The sequence below is a fragment of the Gadus morhua genome, chromosome 6 (assembly GCF_902167405.1).
Source record: "Gadus morhua chromosome 6, gadMor3.0, whole genome shotgun sequence".
Taxonomy (NCBI): domain Eukaryota; kingdom Metazoa; phylum Chordata; class Actinopteri; order Gadiformes; family Gadidae; genus Gadus; species Gadus morhua.
The window spans coordinates 23,082,010-23,097,808 of NC_044053.1; the positions used below are offsets into that span (position 1 = coordinate 23,082,010).

Consider the following 15,799-nt stretch of genomic DNA (forward strand, 5'->3'; position numbering starts at 1 on the left):
AAAAGTGGGCATGTCCACCTAGTTGTGTGCTGGATAGATCAGTCTACCAGTCTACCCAGTGCACTGTAGCAAACGTTGCTCATCTATCCGCAATACATCTTGGTGGACACGCCCACTTGTGATGTCACTAAAACACAGGCTTGTAATTACGGCTTGTAATGGCTAATGTACTCACACCAAGTGGTACAATATGGGACCAGTAAGGACCTTTTTTGAAATTGCCATTGTTATTGTTGATCCAAAGATAAGTCACGTCCTTATACTCTGACTGCTCAGTCCGAGCCCTGCCTGCCTCGGTGTGCCTGCCCCGGCCACACCACCGGGTGAGCCCCTGTACTGACTGCCTCCGTCTGTGCTGTGTCAGTGGGGCCGTGCGCACTGGAGTACACCAAGATGAAGACGGCCGACCACTTCTGGACGGACCCGTCAGCAGACGAGCTGGTGCAGAGACACCGCATCCACGGAGGCCACTGCCGACAGGACTCCCCCAGCAAGAGGCCCGCTCTGTGTGTGAGTGCCCCTACGCTCACCACATCACAGCCTCTTATTGGGATCGCTAGAATTGTTTATTTCAAGTTTAAGTTTATTTTAGAGCCCTTTAAAACAGATGAATGGAATATAAATTTGTTTGGGGCCAACGACTGAAAAAGCCAGATCAAGTTGGGTCAAGCATGAGTGTGTCGGTGGGGATATCCCTGTTGCTTCAGAAGCCCCACTCTCAATGCTGTAGACGGTTGCTTTCAGGGAGGACCTGAATACTGCTTCATTATGAACCCCTCCTTCATCCACCCCGATGAGGAACAGCAGTGTGGGTCTTTGATGGATAGGAGAGAGGAGTGTGGATGAGTGTATGTGTGTGAGTAATGGTACTTTTATCTGCCTAATGGCATTTTATAACGGGGCTGTCGTGAGGAATGGTGTAGGCGCCGCCTCAGTACACTTTTTAATTACACTGAATGAGTGGAATGTATGTCTAATGTTAAACCATTTGAGAGGCAGCACTAAGCGGAGCAAACCGCTCAGCTCATGGCATCCTTTAACTGGATCGCTTTAATTCCTCTAAAGGAGACACTTGCAATCAGAGTGACGTTAAAAAAATACCGTTGCTGTTTATATTTATATTAAATATAATATAATAACATTATGTTATTTTGTAAGAGTCTATATATAAGCCTCTAATTAAAATGTTGCTTCCTCTAGGATGGTAATAGCTAGGATTAGGGCTGTGCGATATGTAAAAAATGTTTCACGCTCTTCATGTTTGTTTCTGTATTTTTCATGTAATGAACGTAAAGCAGCATAACTTTGTTGCTGCTACTAGACTGATAATGACTAGGATAATGACTGATAGGATAAGGATTGTGACTGCTAGGATATTGATGTGTTGCTGCTCCTAGAGAAATTACCCCTGGATTAATGACTGTGTTGCTGCTCTTAGGATATTGACTGATAAGATAATAACTGTAACGCTGCTCCTAGAATGATAATGATTAGGATTATGACTGCTAGGATAATAACTGTGACTGCTACGATCATGATGTGTTGTAGCTCTTCGGATAATGACTGCTATGATAATGATCGCTAGGATAATGAATGTGTTGCTGCTCATAGAGAAATTAATGCCAGGATAATAACTATGTTCCTGCTCCTAGAACAATGACTGTGAGGCTAATGATTGCTAGGATAATCTCTTCTAGGATAATTAGTGTTAGGCTAATGACTGCTAGGAGAATGTCTGCTAGGATAATGACTGTTAGGCTAATGACTGCTAGGATAATGACTGCTAGGATAATGACTGTTAGGCTAATGACTGTTAGGATAATGACTGTTAGGATAATGACTGTTGGGATAATGACTGGTAGGCTAATGACTGCTAGGATAATGACTGTTGGGATAATGACTTCTAGAATAATGACTGCTAGGATAGTGACTGTTAGTATAATGATTGCTAGGATAGTGACTGTTAGGATGATGATTGCTATAATGACTGCTAGAATAATGACTGCTAGGATAATGACTGCTAGGATAATGACTGCTAGGATAATGACTGTTGGGATAATGACTGTTGGGATAATGACTGCTAGGATAATGACTGCTAGGATAGTGACTGTTAGTATAATGACTGCTAGGATAGTGACTGTTAGTATAATGAATGTTGGGATAATGACTGCTAGAATAATGATTGCTAGGATAGTGACTGTTAGGATGATGATTGCTAGGATAGTGACTGTTAGGATAATGACTGCTAGGATAATGATCACTAGGATGATAATGATTAGTACGATAATTACTGTTGGGATAACAGCTAGGATAAAAAGTGCTAGGGAAATATCAGCTATGGTAATGGCAATCAGGATGATGACTGCTAGGATAATAACTGCATGGATAATGATTCTGTTGCTGCTCCTTGTGTCATGGAAAGTACTACACTTAAGCCGGTTTCACACCGCCGCACGGCAACTCGCCGCCTCCATTCATTTCAATGAGGGAAGGGCGGCAGAGGGGAGGCGGTTACAAAAGCAGCTGTTGACCGGGAAACAGTTGCCGCCCACGTGAACGCGCACAGATTTGACCCTACCGCTCAGCTTTCCCCCTGTTGAAACTTTCGGCGGCAGCCACCCAGCGGCGGCAGCAGCAGTCGCTTCTGAAAACGCCTGGCCCTTCACACCGCCGCGCTGAACCCTCCGGGAGTGAGGTGGTTATAAGGGCGGTTGCCGCGCGGCGGTGTGCAAGCACCTTTAGACTCTACCAAGAAAAGAGATCAGGAAATGTCATGTAGAATACAGGATTATTTAATGTATGAATCCATGGAGCCTCTTCTCTAGTGAGCACTGAACCCTGTTGAACGTCCAATAGGAGAGGTTTGTCAAAGTGGGGAATGTGCACATCGGGAGCCCTCTCAAACAAGGAGATGTGTGCACAGGTGAGGTTGCACAACCAGCAGAGACTGAGTAATCCTCCTCATTTAACCGTTGAAAGCGCTCCTCATGACCCTCTAAGCTCCCCATTGCGGGGGGGCTCTCTGTGATATGTGTTTAGACAGCTGTTTGCAGAGAGTCCCCCTATGGTCTCTGCGTTTTCCCACACCTACTTTCATTAATATAGCATACAGGCAAGATCCCGACCCTGCTCTCTTTACATGTATAGTGTATAACAATACGGTCTGTTCGCCCCCTGCTAGTTCCAGAAGAGGCACTCCAGCAGCAGCATGGACGAGCGGCCCTCCCCCTCGCCATCCGCCCGCGACTACGTTGAGTCCCTGCACCAGAACAACAGAGCCACCCTGCTGTTTGGGAAGAACAACGTCCTGGTCCAGCCGGTAACGCCTCACGCATCACAACCACGCATTTCACCAGTCATTGACATTTACTTTTAGCAAACGCTTTTATCCAAAGCGACTTAAGACCATTCATTCAAACATTCACACACGGACTGACACTGCACCACGGAAGGTGACAGCCAGCTCGTCAAGAGCAGTAAGAGTGAGGTGTCTTGCTCAGGGACACCTCGACACTAGAAAACTTCCGGTTACAAGTCCACCCACTCTACCTGAGCAAATACCTCCACTAAGCCCCACTTGGACTTTGTGTGCATTTCAGTCTCTGAATATTGGTCGTATAGGAGGGGTTTAGCAGTGTTTCCCAAAATGTGGAAAGGCAGTAAGTAGTGATGCTCTAGGGCTGCAATATCTACTGTACATGTGGATAATAACATGGACATTGTCATGTTTTGATCTGAAACCATTTCGTGAAATAAGAATCTACGGTTCTGGACAAAAGTTTTGAATGCAACCATTAAGAGACAAAACAAACAGAAGCAAGCCGTTAATCAAACACTAAAGGATGAAAAGCAAATTAATGTACACGTTTTATTCAACTTTGATCTGGGTCTATGTAAAAGAGTGAAAGCATCCATTATTAGTTCTTTGTTTGATTTCTAAGCCAAGCCAACGTGTCCATCGTGGTTTTAGAGAGACGACATGGAGGCCGTTCCAGGGTACCTCTCTCTACACCAGACCGCCGAGGTCATGACCTTGAAGTGGACGCCCAACCAGCTAATGAACGGATCTGTGGGAGACCTGGACTATGAGCACAGGTAAGACGAGGATCCATACGCAGCCCGTACCTATGACTACCAAACAGGGTCATAACTGTCACGTAACAACGACAACAGAAAAGCAATGAAGACAGAGGGTGCATTGGTTTGCGTTGTGTGACCGTTTCAGGCTATCATGCCTTGTCAGCCTCTTAGAAAACGGTTGTCTGACTGGTGTTGTCTGACTGGTTTTGTCAACCAATTGGGTTGCATTTTGTTACGTGTGTAGCCAACTACATTTTGTATATGTGTATATTTTATATTATGTATCATATGTTTAATACTATATGGATATGTGAGCTCTAATGTGAAGATGTGATTTCAGTAAAAACTGCTTTAATAGGATAAACCTGCTTCAGGGAAAATGCACCTGAAGCTTCTTTCAGCAATTTCAAGGCTAGACATTGAGAAATATCTTCCTTTAATCCATTTCTTTGGGGTCTACCATGATTTCATTCCCTACCCTGAATTGCCACTTTAAAATGATTTGTGAGGGATTGCAAACAAACAGTGAATGCATGCAAGACTGGGGTTTTCAATAACAGGGACTTTCCGAATCCTGATTAAACTCAATTTCATATGCATACATATATACTGTATATATATATGTATTTAGAAAGACCAGACTGGGATGCTTATGCATAAATCTGAATAAATCCATATAAATGTCGCATTTAGAACGATGAGGCTGGAATTCAAATGATTCGGCAAAAATGGAATGAAGGCACGGCGTCCAATTGATGTTCCTTGCTGCTTGTATAACCGTGGACTATTACTGAAAAATGCAATATGTCTGTGTGACTCAACAACCTTTCATCCAGGAGTCAAAGAGGCTGTTGATGGGGCCGGTTCTCTGCTGCCCAGTCACCAGATGGCTTATTGACTGAGATGCCGTCAAGTGCCTCCAATTATCAAAATATTGTCTTTGGTTTTGTTTTTGTGTCTAGTGCTGCTTTCTCCAGCACATCATCTCTCTATTTTAAGAAATGCACTTTTCTGATTGGGTTTTACTTGTGCTCTTCCTGCACCCACATTCATTAGTAGCGGTGACAGCAGAGAGTCTCACCCGGTGTTGTGTGTGTGTTTCAGTGTGTACTGGGACTACGCTATGACCATTCTGCTGCAGGAGATTGTCTACCTGCACTGCCATCAACAGGGTGGGTCTGCTGCCTTTGATTAACAGCATCGGTACTTTGCTTTTAAGAGTGTGACGGTTCTGCAACCGTCACACGGCCGCGGTCCCCAGTCGCAGTTCTGTCCGGACGTGAAAATGCTATTTTTTGCCGGTCTCCCACCAAACGTTCCACTCTGCTCTGAATGCATATTGTCGTTGCAATTCCTCGGGAGATATTGTGTCTAGGACAGAAGAGATTTTAAATGCAAAAAGCACACAATAGTTGTAGACAATGAACCTTTTTTAATACATGCATACATTAGACTCCTCTCTAGCAGAGTGAGTCCAGAATACAGTTAGACAGAGCTATTTAAACAGTTTCACATCCTCCCCACATTGCTGATGTCAATAATCAAATCCAGTAATGTTAACCCCAGACACAGAGTTGCATGTGTTCTCATCAAGCAGAAGAATGCATAAGGCGATGCCCTCTCCCTTATGACCGGTTTAAACCAAGCACAAAGGTTAATAATTAGACGACACGTCTGCAATGGTTAAGTGACTGACCCAAGCACGAAGCTCACCATTTAGATGACACTGAGGAAGGTAGGCGATAGACGATACAATAAATAGGAAACACAGCTTTAGATGAACAAAAGGAAACATTCCGATTTTTTCCATTGCAATATGGCCTTATTCCCGTGACGTACAATTACCTGTTGGTATACTCTCCTACTCCTCTCTCGGGCCATGGCATCCGAGAGATGGTTGAGCTCCTCAAACAGCTATAGTGTAATGCCACGGTGTGCATGGATGTGCAGATGGGTGGAGCTCATTCTGAGCCGCCGTTGATTTGGATGTTCCCGTCCGAGGGGGGGTTAGGCTCCCAGGACACCTATAGTGTAACGCTACGGAGGGAGGGTCAGGCTCCCAGGACACTTGTGGTGGAACGCTACGGAGGGACGATGGTGAAGCTCCGTGTGAGCAGCAAATTACTTTGATGTCTGAGTCAGAGTTGGGGTTAAGCTTCTCAGACACTTATATTAAAGCGCTACGGTGTATGACACATTTCATATCAGTCATTATAACACATACTGTTGGAAGGATTGAAACCAATGTTTTATTGTGCACCCATTATTATTTTGTACTATTTTGGGTTAGGGTTAGGGTTAGGGTTATGGTAAACCCTTTCCTAGTACCTTTGTGGTACTAGGAAAGTATCACAAAGGTGCCGTGATTCAACCCCTCGAGGTATGACGAGATGTGCCCCGAAACTTGGCTCAGAAATCAAGGTCTGACCCAAACCGTTAATAATCGTTACACCTCCAATCGCTACCATTGCATTCAAAAGCCTAAGGAACATTTTCGGAATAAGCTAATACACTAATGCGGAACGGTGTCTTGATCCGCCATCGTGACAGTATCAGACAAACTAGACGGTATATTTTCTCCAAAAGAACAACAAACTGCATTTTTGTTGATGATGATGATATGTTGGCCGTACTTTCAAAAACGATTTGGTGAAAGTAAAATTTCCACTCAGCACTACGACCAACTTGCGGCGTCTTGCGAGGTCAGGCGACTTTGCTCCCTAAAAGCAATACATGTCTGTGGTGTTGTTCTCTCTTCCTCCAGTGGACAGTGGGGGCACGGTGGTGCTTGTGAGCCAGGACGGCATCCAGAGACCCCCGCTGCGCTTCCCTAAAGGAGGCCACTTGCTGCAGTTCCTCTCCTGCCTGGAGACCGGCCTGCTGCCCCACGGCCAGCTGGACCCCCCTCTCTGGTCCCAGAGGGGAAAGGTCAGCGCACAATGGGAGCTGGGAAACCACTCTCTGCTCATGAATGGGGGGCCGTCGAGGTCGCAGCTGGTGCGACCTCCCGGCAAAACTGCCTAAGTGCCCATGAGCTGCTCCTGGCGACCTTAGAGACACTGAGGTGTCTCTAAGGTGCTGCACTGGCTGGGGAATAGCTATATCCATGCCATATTCGTTCGTAAAAAGGCGTAACAATGATGCCCTTTAGATTCATTGTTTGATTAAAAACAACAATCCAAATGGGATGATACGATCACAGTGTATGGCTGGTGAGACGCAGAGGAGTAAGTTCTCTCGTGTTGGCGTTCTGGCTCAGCAACAAGTGTGTCTGGTGTGCATGGAGGCGTGTCTGTCAGCCTGGAACAAGGATTCAGTATCCGGAGGGAAAGCACAATCGCAGACACAACCCACACAGCTACTGGCTCCCGCTACGAGCTAACATTAGCCAAGCAGACTAGACTGTTATAACTCATTATAACATGAAGAATTTTATTATGTACCTTGGAGAACTAGCTTACTATCTTAAGAACTAACGGCTTGGGTTTCTAATTCTGATTCTGATAGCTGAGAGATGGTGGATATATCTATGTATCAGATTATATATTATATTATATATTATGAGATCTGGGAAGAAGTTAGAATTGTTGATAGCTAGGAAAACTACTCAACATGGGCATATAATCCAGCCGTGCCTGCATGTTATAAACATCCTAAACTGTCACCTAGGAGGGTAGGCACAGAAGGGTACGTCATCCCTGTTCCTCGTCCCCCAGGGGAAGGTGTTTCCTAAGCTCCGGAACCGGGTCGCTCCCGTATCGGGATCATCAGAGTCGGTGTCCGACAAGGAGGAGGACGAGGCCACGGACTACGTCTTCCGCATCCTGTTTCCCAACAGCCAATCAGAGTTTGGTGAGGCATCCTTTAAATCCAACCCTGGTTGCCATGGCAGCATGCACCCCAGTGGCCCGTGGCGGCGGCCTGCTCCCCAGGGTAACACGTACCACCCGTGTTTGTTCCAGTGGCTGTGGCCCCCTCCCCCTCCGCCCTGTGGTCCTCCTTGCCCCTCCGACTGAGGAGAACGGCCTTTGTGGCCCCGGCTGTACTGGGGCCGTGTGAAGGACCCGCCCCCAGGAGATGGCTGTAATGTGGTTAAAGCGTGGCTCTGTCCGTCAGCCTGTCAGCTTGTGTCAGCGTGCTTCGGTTCTGGCAGCTGTGCTCTGTGCCTCTGGGGAGCTTTATTTATGTGATCAAAGACTAACCCCCGCCCCCACACACACACATACACACACACACACGCGCACATACACACACACACACACACACGCGCACACACACACGCACACACACACACACACACAAACACACACACACGCGCACACACGCACACACACACGTGCACCCAAACCCACTCAATATTACTGAATTACAATCCAATCATCAGTTTTGCGCATGGTTGGGGACAGCTGAATGACAGGTGTAGCTGCAAAATGCTCTCACATGTTCCTGTTGTTGTCTATGTTAAATAAGATGATTTTCCAAAAGTGAATCCCAATCCATTCCGGCGTGCCCACTTGTTTGCCAATGTGAAATCCATTGCCAGCTCGTGCTATACTTCTCTTAAACGCCACCATCAGATCCTAATTGAGTTTAAATTGGTTTTCCAAAGCAATGATGGAACACTGAGGGGCTTGGGGAATCTTTCTTGAGATTGTAGTTGAACCGCTAATTGAAAAGCCTAATAGTCATTTGAGGGACATTAATGAGAATGTGTGTGCGTGGGTGTGTGTGTGTGTGTATGTGTGCGTTTACTTGTGTGTGTGTACATGTGTATGTATGTGTACGTGCGTGTTCATGTGTATTTGTGTGTTTGTGTGTATACACGTGTGTATGTGTGTGCACATGTGTATGTGTGTGCACATGTGTATGTGTGTTTGCATGTGTATGTGTTTGCACGCTAGTATGTGTGTACACGTGTGTACGTGTGTGTGTGTGTGTACGTGTGTGTGTGTGTGTGTGTGTATGTGTGTGTCACAGTGAACCCCCCAGACCTGATGGAGCAGGGTGCTCCGCTGTGGCAGCCCACCCTGAGGAAGTCTTCCTGCTCGTCCTGCTCCCCCCGGAGTCTGTCGGAGGGGGTGCTGCCGGACGGCTGCAACCACGAGCGGTATATACTTTAGATAAATATCTATCTATATATTCATCATTCATTCATTCCTCCCCTCCAGCGGCTGCATGTGTACTCCTGCTCTGGCCCTGTTGACACCACAGCGACAGGCCCAATCAACAACCCTTTCAGAATCCAGGACAGTAGTAGATATTATGTACTGTTTGGGTCCATTCCGATCTGAACGCACTTCCGGTTGGGGAGGGTGGGGGTGGAGGGGGGGTATCCCTATTCACAAGAGCCACTTCCTGTTTATGATTTATGACGGGTCATAAAATCCCTTGTGTAGGGATGACAGGTGTAATGCCAGTGGTGAACCTGCAGGGGTCGCTGGGGTGCGGGATCTGTATAGACAGAGGTGTGATTAGTGTATGTGGGTGTGTGGGCGTGTATGTATATATGTGTGTGTGTGTGTGTGTGTGTGTGTGTGTGTGTGTGTGTGTGTGTGTGTGTGTGTGTGTGTGTGTGTGTGTGTGTGTGTATATGTATATGTGTGTGTGTGTGTGTGTGCGTGTGTGTGTGTGTGTGTGTGTGTGTGTGTGTGTGTGTATGTATATGTGTGTGTGTGTGTGTGTGTGTGTGTGTGTGTGTGTGTGTGTGTGTGTGTGTGTGTGTGTGTGGGTGTGTGTGTGTGTGTGTGTGTGTGTGTGTGTGTGTGTGTGTGGGTGTGTATGTATATGTGTGTGTGTGTGTGTGTGTGTGTGTGTGTGTGTGTGTGTGTGTGTGTGTGTGTGTGTGTATGTGTGTGTGTATGTGTGTGTGTATGTGTGTGTGTGTGTGTGTGTGTGTGTGTGTGTGTGTGTGTGTGTGGGGTGTGCTAGGGATATGCGTAGTCGAATCGGCTGAACTGTAGGGGTGTTAACAGGAAGATCACCGTGTTGTTGGAAGGATAGCTGTGTGTGTGTGTGTGTGTGTGTGTGTGTGTGTGTGTGTGTGTGTGTGTGTGTGTGTGTGTGTGTGTGTATGTGTGTGTGTGTGTGTGTGTGTGTGTGTGTGTGTGTGTGTGTGTGTGTGTGTGTGTGTGTGTGTGTGTGTGTATGTGTGTGTGTGTGTGTGTGTGTGTGTGTGTGTGTGTGTGTGTGTGTGGGGTGTGCTAGGGATATGCGTAGTCGAATCGGCTGAACTGTAGGGGTGTTAACAGGAAGATCACCGTGTTGTTGGAAGGATAGCTGTGTGTGTGTGTGTGTGTGTGTGTGTGTGTGTGTGTGTGTGTGTGTGTGTGTGTGTGTGTGTGTGTGTGTGTGTGTGTGTGTGTGTGTGTGAGAGAGTGTGTCAACAGATGTTTCATGGGCTATGATTCTATTAACAATATGTGGACAGCAGTAGTATTATATGATACAATTCTTATAACAGATGTGTTTGTACGTAGTGTAGGATAAAAGTGTAATTCAATGCCTTTGAACAATGAGGGGTTGTATAATTCGGTGCCTTAATGTCTGTGGAGAAGCAACGCCTCTATTGTTACACATATGTCTGACGACCATGGCACCCCCCGGATCCATGTTGATTATGGGGGAGCTGTCTATGGAAGACACAGGCTGTTTGATGGCTCCCTGGTACTATACAGAGTGATTTGATGTGTGTGTGTGTGTGTGTGTGTGTGTGTGTGTGTGTGTGTGTGTGTGTGTGTGTGTGTGTGTGTGTGTGTGTGTGTGTGTGTGTGTGTGTGTGTGTGTGTGTGTGTGAGAGACGTAATAATGTGCTTTTTATATTCTATCCCACTATATTACGAAAACCGACTTTGGTTCACATTGACAATATATTAGGTGATATCATGATACTATTAAGATAGTTTAGTAATTTTTCATCCGTATTTGGATCAACTTTATTTTTACCATTAGTATAAGGTCTGTCTATGATGCGTTGAGTGGGCGTAGGCCTGTAGGACCTACGTGTGCGTGGGTCCAGTACCTATTGGACAGGCGTCTATGACGTCGGGGCCTTAGGTGCGAATGATGTAGATAGGGCGTCTTTCAGGCATAAATATACGGGGTCCCGTGATACGGGAGCGTACGACCTCCGACCCAGACGTTAGCCACACTATTCTAAGTTAGTAAACGCGTCGCAGCAGCTGGAAGAAAAAAAAAAAAACATCGATCCGTCCTGCACAACTATGCCGACTGACTGTAAGTATTCGTATGTGTGTATCATGATTATATTATGACTATGGCTATGTGAATCAGCTGTTTATATCTGACCGAAGCAGCGATTACTTCACAGCGAATTGCGGTGCCGGAGGCGAGAGCGTGAAACAGCAGCAGGGTCCACGTGGAAGTATGTTTGTTTTGTTTTTATAGCAGCGTGTAATATATAGTTCCATAACACTCTCTCTATCATTATTATTATTAGTTATGGTATATTCATGTAGAACAAAGATTAAATTTGTGTTTTCCCAATGTGTAACAGATTTGCAGGATATTCGGCTCAACAGACCGATTCTAGCAGACCAGACTAATGTGCTGACAAGCGGTAGTTTTGGTAAGTTGTTAATACGTCCGCCATTAATATATCTATAGGTGTATTACCAAAATAAATTATATATTAATTTAACATCTAAAACAACCAAACCTATCCCCTGAATACTCTTGTATTTTGTTTTTTGATCCACGTTTAGTACCTATCGAGGCCAATGTCATTCAGCGCCCCTCCGGAACAAATCGACTGGCCAAGAAGAAGAATTTGAAAAGATCGGCGGGAATAGGCGGGGCTATACCCTGCTCACCGCAGGCCATAGAACAGCTACAAATTCCTTATAAAAAGGCCCGCAAGGACGCCACCCACGGCGGTCTAGCTCCGGAGAATTTTACCCATGTTATTCAGGCCGTTATAAATCCGCAAATCGCGCCACATGGAGCGGCATGGACTGATTCCAACCACCAAGTGATTGCGGACGTGGAGGTGCGTGTGTCGGCGGCGCCTACAGAGACAGTCGCCGTGCAACCGGATGGGACTATACAACACGGTAGGAAATTAAATGAAAAAAAAAAGCATGTGTATATTCTATAGAGTGCAATGATCATGACGGGAGTGATACTGATTTCTTTTCTTTTTTCTATTACAAATAGTCTATGGAGATCCCCAGTGTGCGCCACCAGCAGGGCTGACCGTCAATGATTGGCCTGGTCTTGACGACATCCTGGACGCGTCCTGGAATTCATCGCTGCTGGAACATAGCGACTTCACTCCAGCTCTGTGGGTCGACTCTCCAGCTACATCCGTAGAGGCTACCACCAGTGCAGAGCCTGTACAACACCACCAGCCTGCAGGCCCTGCATCTGGATCCCTACACGCCATTCAAGCCCCTATCTGCGACTCTCCGTGTATCGTGAGTCCTCATGAGGTAGCGGTGCTGCGGCTACCAGCCGGTCCCGCAATTGCTGATGGTGAATACTGGGCTGTGCCGCAAGATGCTAAATGGCGTAAAGAATTTGCTGATAAATTAGCCGTGTTAACTGCAACGGTGGCTGTAAACTCCTCAGCCATTGATCGTCAGATTAAACGTGGTGACAGTAGATACCAGGCTCTCGAAGAGCAGACGAAGCAGTCCTTCAGCGCTATCAGGCTCGAAAATGCGCGTGATCGGATGATTGCTAAATCCCCAAACACTGAAACCAGTAATGGACTTGCAATTGTGGACCTTCAACGTAAGCATTTTGCGGCCGCGGTAGCTGTGCGAGGCAACACGCAGGGCATAGCGAAAATTAGCTCAGTAGAGGCGTTAAGAGCTTCTAAAACCGCTCGAAAATTATGGTTAATGGAATCTACTTGCAAAGCTAACCTGGATGCCTATAGGGCATTGTGTACCGAGATGTCTGTGATGAGTGACACAGTAGCAAAGCTCTCGTTGAATGCTATTATTTGATTTGTGTTTTTGTTTTTTTTCTTTTATCTTGTGGAGAGGGTATTTTTTTTTGTTTTAAACTGCATGTAATAAAACTTTTTTTTCATTTAATACCTGACTAATTAACGTTTTTTTTTTTTTAAATATAATTTTTTATATATATATATATATATTTTATTTTATTTTCTATCGGCATTAAAAAAAAAAAACTATAGCCGTACACCATGCATAACGCCATTAGCCCTAGAAAAAGGAAATTCAAATCTATAGACGGTAATCCCAAGAGACGGCGTAGATCTGATAGTGGGGGTAGCATTATGGATTTAGAACTTGAAGAGATGACAATGCGGTATGACGCAACCGGCGATACGTCTCATTTGTCGGGCATAGGCCATGTGGTGGGTGGGGGCATGTATGCAGAAGGTTGTTTAGACAGGCGGGAAATATGTGTTGGCGTAGATAGAACTAGACGGGTGTTAATTGCAGCTGATGCACGGGGTCGTAGCATGGCTAATGCTCTATATCAGGCAGCACAGATAAATGTTTCGAACGAACCATGTCTAGATGACGTGGTGGGGCTAGAGGCACCAGGAGATTTAGACACAAGGGGTGTGTTGTATTCGGGGGGAAACACACGAGATGTACTTAACGCTGTCGGGGGGCGGTTGGATAGTGCACAAGAGAGTCTATACATATCCACACAGATCGATGTATTGCAGGGGTCGCAACGTGATGAAGGGGTTGGCGCGGGTTTTCAGGACCCCCCGGCCGCGGCAGGGGTCCCTATAGAGTCGAGGGGTGTGGTGTATGTGGGGTCAAACACGCAAGATGTACTTAACGCTGTCCGGGGATGGTTGGATAGTGCACAAGAGAGTCTATACATATCCACACAGATCGATGTATTGCATGGGTCGCAACGTGATGAAGGGATTGGCGAGGGTTTTCAGGACCCCCCGGCTGTGGCAGGGGTCCCTATAGAGTCGAATATACAGGTCGGTGGTGGTGGCGGTGGTGGTGGCGTGGGGGGTGGCGGTGGTGGCGGTGATGGCGATGCTGTTGTTGACGATGATGGCGATGCTGTTGTTGACGATGATGACAGTGGTGACGGTAGCGGTGTGGGGGATGGAGGTGCTGGTGATGGTGCTGCTTATGATGGTACACAGGTGTCTGCTGTAACGGGGGAAGATAATGGCGAGTTGCATACCAGATTATTTCCCCGGTTTAACGGCTTTGAGGTTAGACAGTCCATTGACCTGAGAAGTATATCCCTTGCAAATTTACAGGAGGTCCCTGATTTGATCAGGGAGAGACTGTCAGATGCCATAACAAGCTGCTCGCAAAGTGCAGCCGATGGTAGTGTCTTAAACGTGGTGCTGAGAGGTCCTTCATTGGCCTCTGATGTACAGGCTGTGCTCGTAACGGGTGACGATTACAATGAGGATTTGTTTATGGAGCATATTAGCCAAGTCATACAGAGCAACGACACAGGTCTGACGGATGATGTGCTAGAGCTGGTGGTCACAGGGGTCCACAACAAACGGGGTGGGGCACGTTTGAAGTTAAAAAACATTCCCTATGATGAAATCATACACAAGAAGAAGCTAAGTCTCTACACCCCGAGTAATACTCATAACAATTTGTGTTTCTCACTATGCATGACACATTTTCTGCATGAAGGGGTAACCGGGGGTGACACAGCGTCCGAAGAGACTAATTTGGAGGCGGCTCGCAAATTACACAGTGATCTGGGGTTTGACCCGGATCACTCTGTGGGTTTCTCGGATGTTTCCAAATTTGAGAGACATCTAGATGTTAAAATCCTGATATTTCATCATAATGACACATTCAGGAAGCTGGAGATGTTCCAGACACATACAGCCCAGCATCCTAAAACAGTATGGCTGTACCTCCATGATAGCCACTATCATTGCATAGAGAACAGAACGGCATTCTTTGGTACGGGATATGTGTGTGAATATTGCTACAAGGCCCATGAGGGAATTCTATTACACAAATGCCCGATCCATTGCAATGTGTGTCTGACAGTGTGCGATAGACTATCAGGTCGTACGATAAAGTGCAAGGACTGTAGTCGTATATGCCGCTCGCTGGTCTGCTACAACACACACAAGAAGCATTCTGTCAAACATGACATGATACCTTGTGAAAAGCTCAAATACTGCGATCGTTGTTGTAGACAGTATATCATATCGAAGAAGAAGAAGAAGAAGAAGAAGAAGGGGGTGGGGGAGGAGGAGGAGGAGGAGGATGAGGAAGGTGACGATAATGGTCACGTATGCAGCGATGCAAAGTGTCGTAACTGTGGGGAGCCGTTGCCCGATGATGGAGTACATGATTGCTATATCCAGCCGTACGACAAGAAAAAGAAAAAGAAACGCGGGGGTGGTCGCGGGGGTCCATCGGATGACTCTGATGTCGACGTTCCGCCTAATAAATACATATACTATGATTTCGAAACGCGCATGCATGATGGTCGTCACGAAGCAAACTGTGTGGCAGCTACAACGTCTGAAGGCATAGAATGGTATGCTACAGGTCTAGGTTGTGTAAGCGAGTTTGTGAAACGCTACAGAAGAGGGGAGTATACGTTGTATACATTTGTGGCACACAACGCGTCGGGCTTTGATAACTATATCGTCCTGGATTACATGACCAAGCAGGGTATTAAACCCACTTTAGTCATGAAGGGTAGCAGAGTCATTTTGATGCGTGATGACGCCTACCATCAGAGATGGGTCGACTCGTTTAGC

At 46.3% G+C, this 15,799-nt stretch overlaps 2 protein-coding genes across 2 annotated transcripts in view; both read left to right on the top strand.

Moving 5' to 3' along the window:
* sgsm1a (small G protein signaling modulator 1a) overlaps positions 1-15,799 on the top strand; it is a 56,414-nt gene that overhangs the window by 15,310 nt on the left and 25,305 nt on the right. The window contains exons 7-13 of the mRNA XM_030358196.1: positions 365-510; positions 3,182-3,319; positions 3,971-4,095; positions 5,185-5,252; positions 6,845-7,008; positions 7,797-7,932; positions 9,058-9,187. Coding sequence (XP_030214056.1) covers positions 365-510; positions 3,182-3,319; positions 3,971-4,095; positions 5,185-5,252; positions 6,845-7,008; positions 7,797-7,932; positions 9,058-9,187 — 907 coding nt within the window. The remainder of the gene's footprint in view (positions 1-364; positions 511-3,181; positions 3,320-3,970; positions 4,096-5,184; positions 5,253-6,844; positions 7,009-7,796; positions 7,933-9,057; positions 9,188-15,799) is intronic.
* On the top strand, positions 10,208-14,959 carry LOC115545243 (uncharacterized). The gene is made up of 5 exons (XM_030358197.1): positions 10,208-11,313; positions 11,408-11,461; positions 11,594-11,665; positions 11,802-12,149; positions 12,253-14,959. Exons 1-5 carry the CDS (start codon positions 11,301-11,303, stop codon positions 13,047-13,049), a joined length of 1,284 nt encoding a protein of 427 aa, XP_030214057.1. The 5' UTR covers positions 10,208-11,300; the 3' UTR covers positions 13,050-14,959.

Excerpts from the sequence above, each read along its gene's own strand:
- LOC115545243 (XM_030358197.1), top strand. Across the intron at positions 11,666-11,801 it reads GCTGACAAGCGGTAGTTTTG|TACCTATCGAGGCCAATGTC; the intron begins GTAAGTTGTTAA and ends ATCCACGTTTAG. Across the intron at positions 12,150-12,252 it reads GGATGGGACTATACAACACG|TCTATGGAGATCCCCAGTGT; the intron begins GTAGGAAATTAA and ends TATTACAAATAG.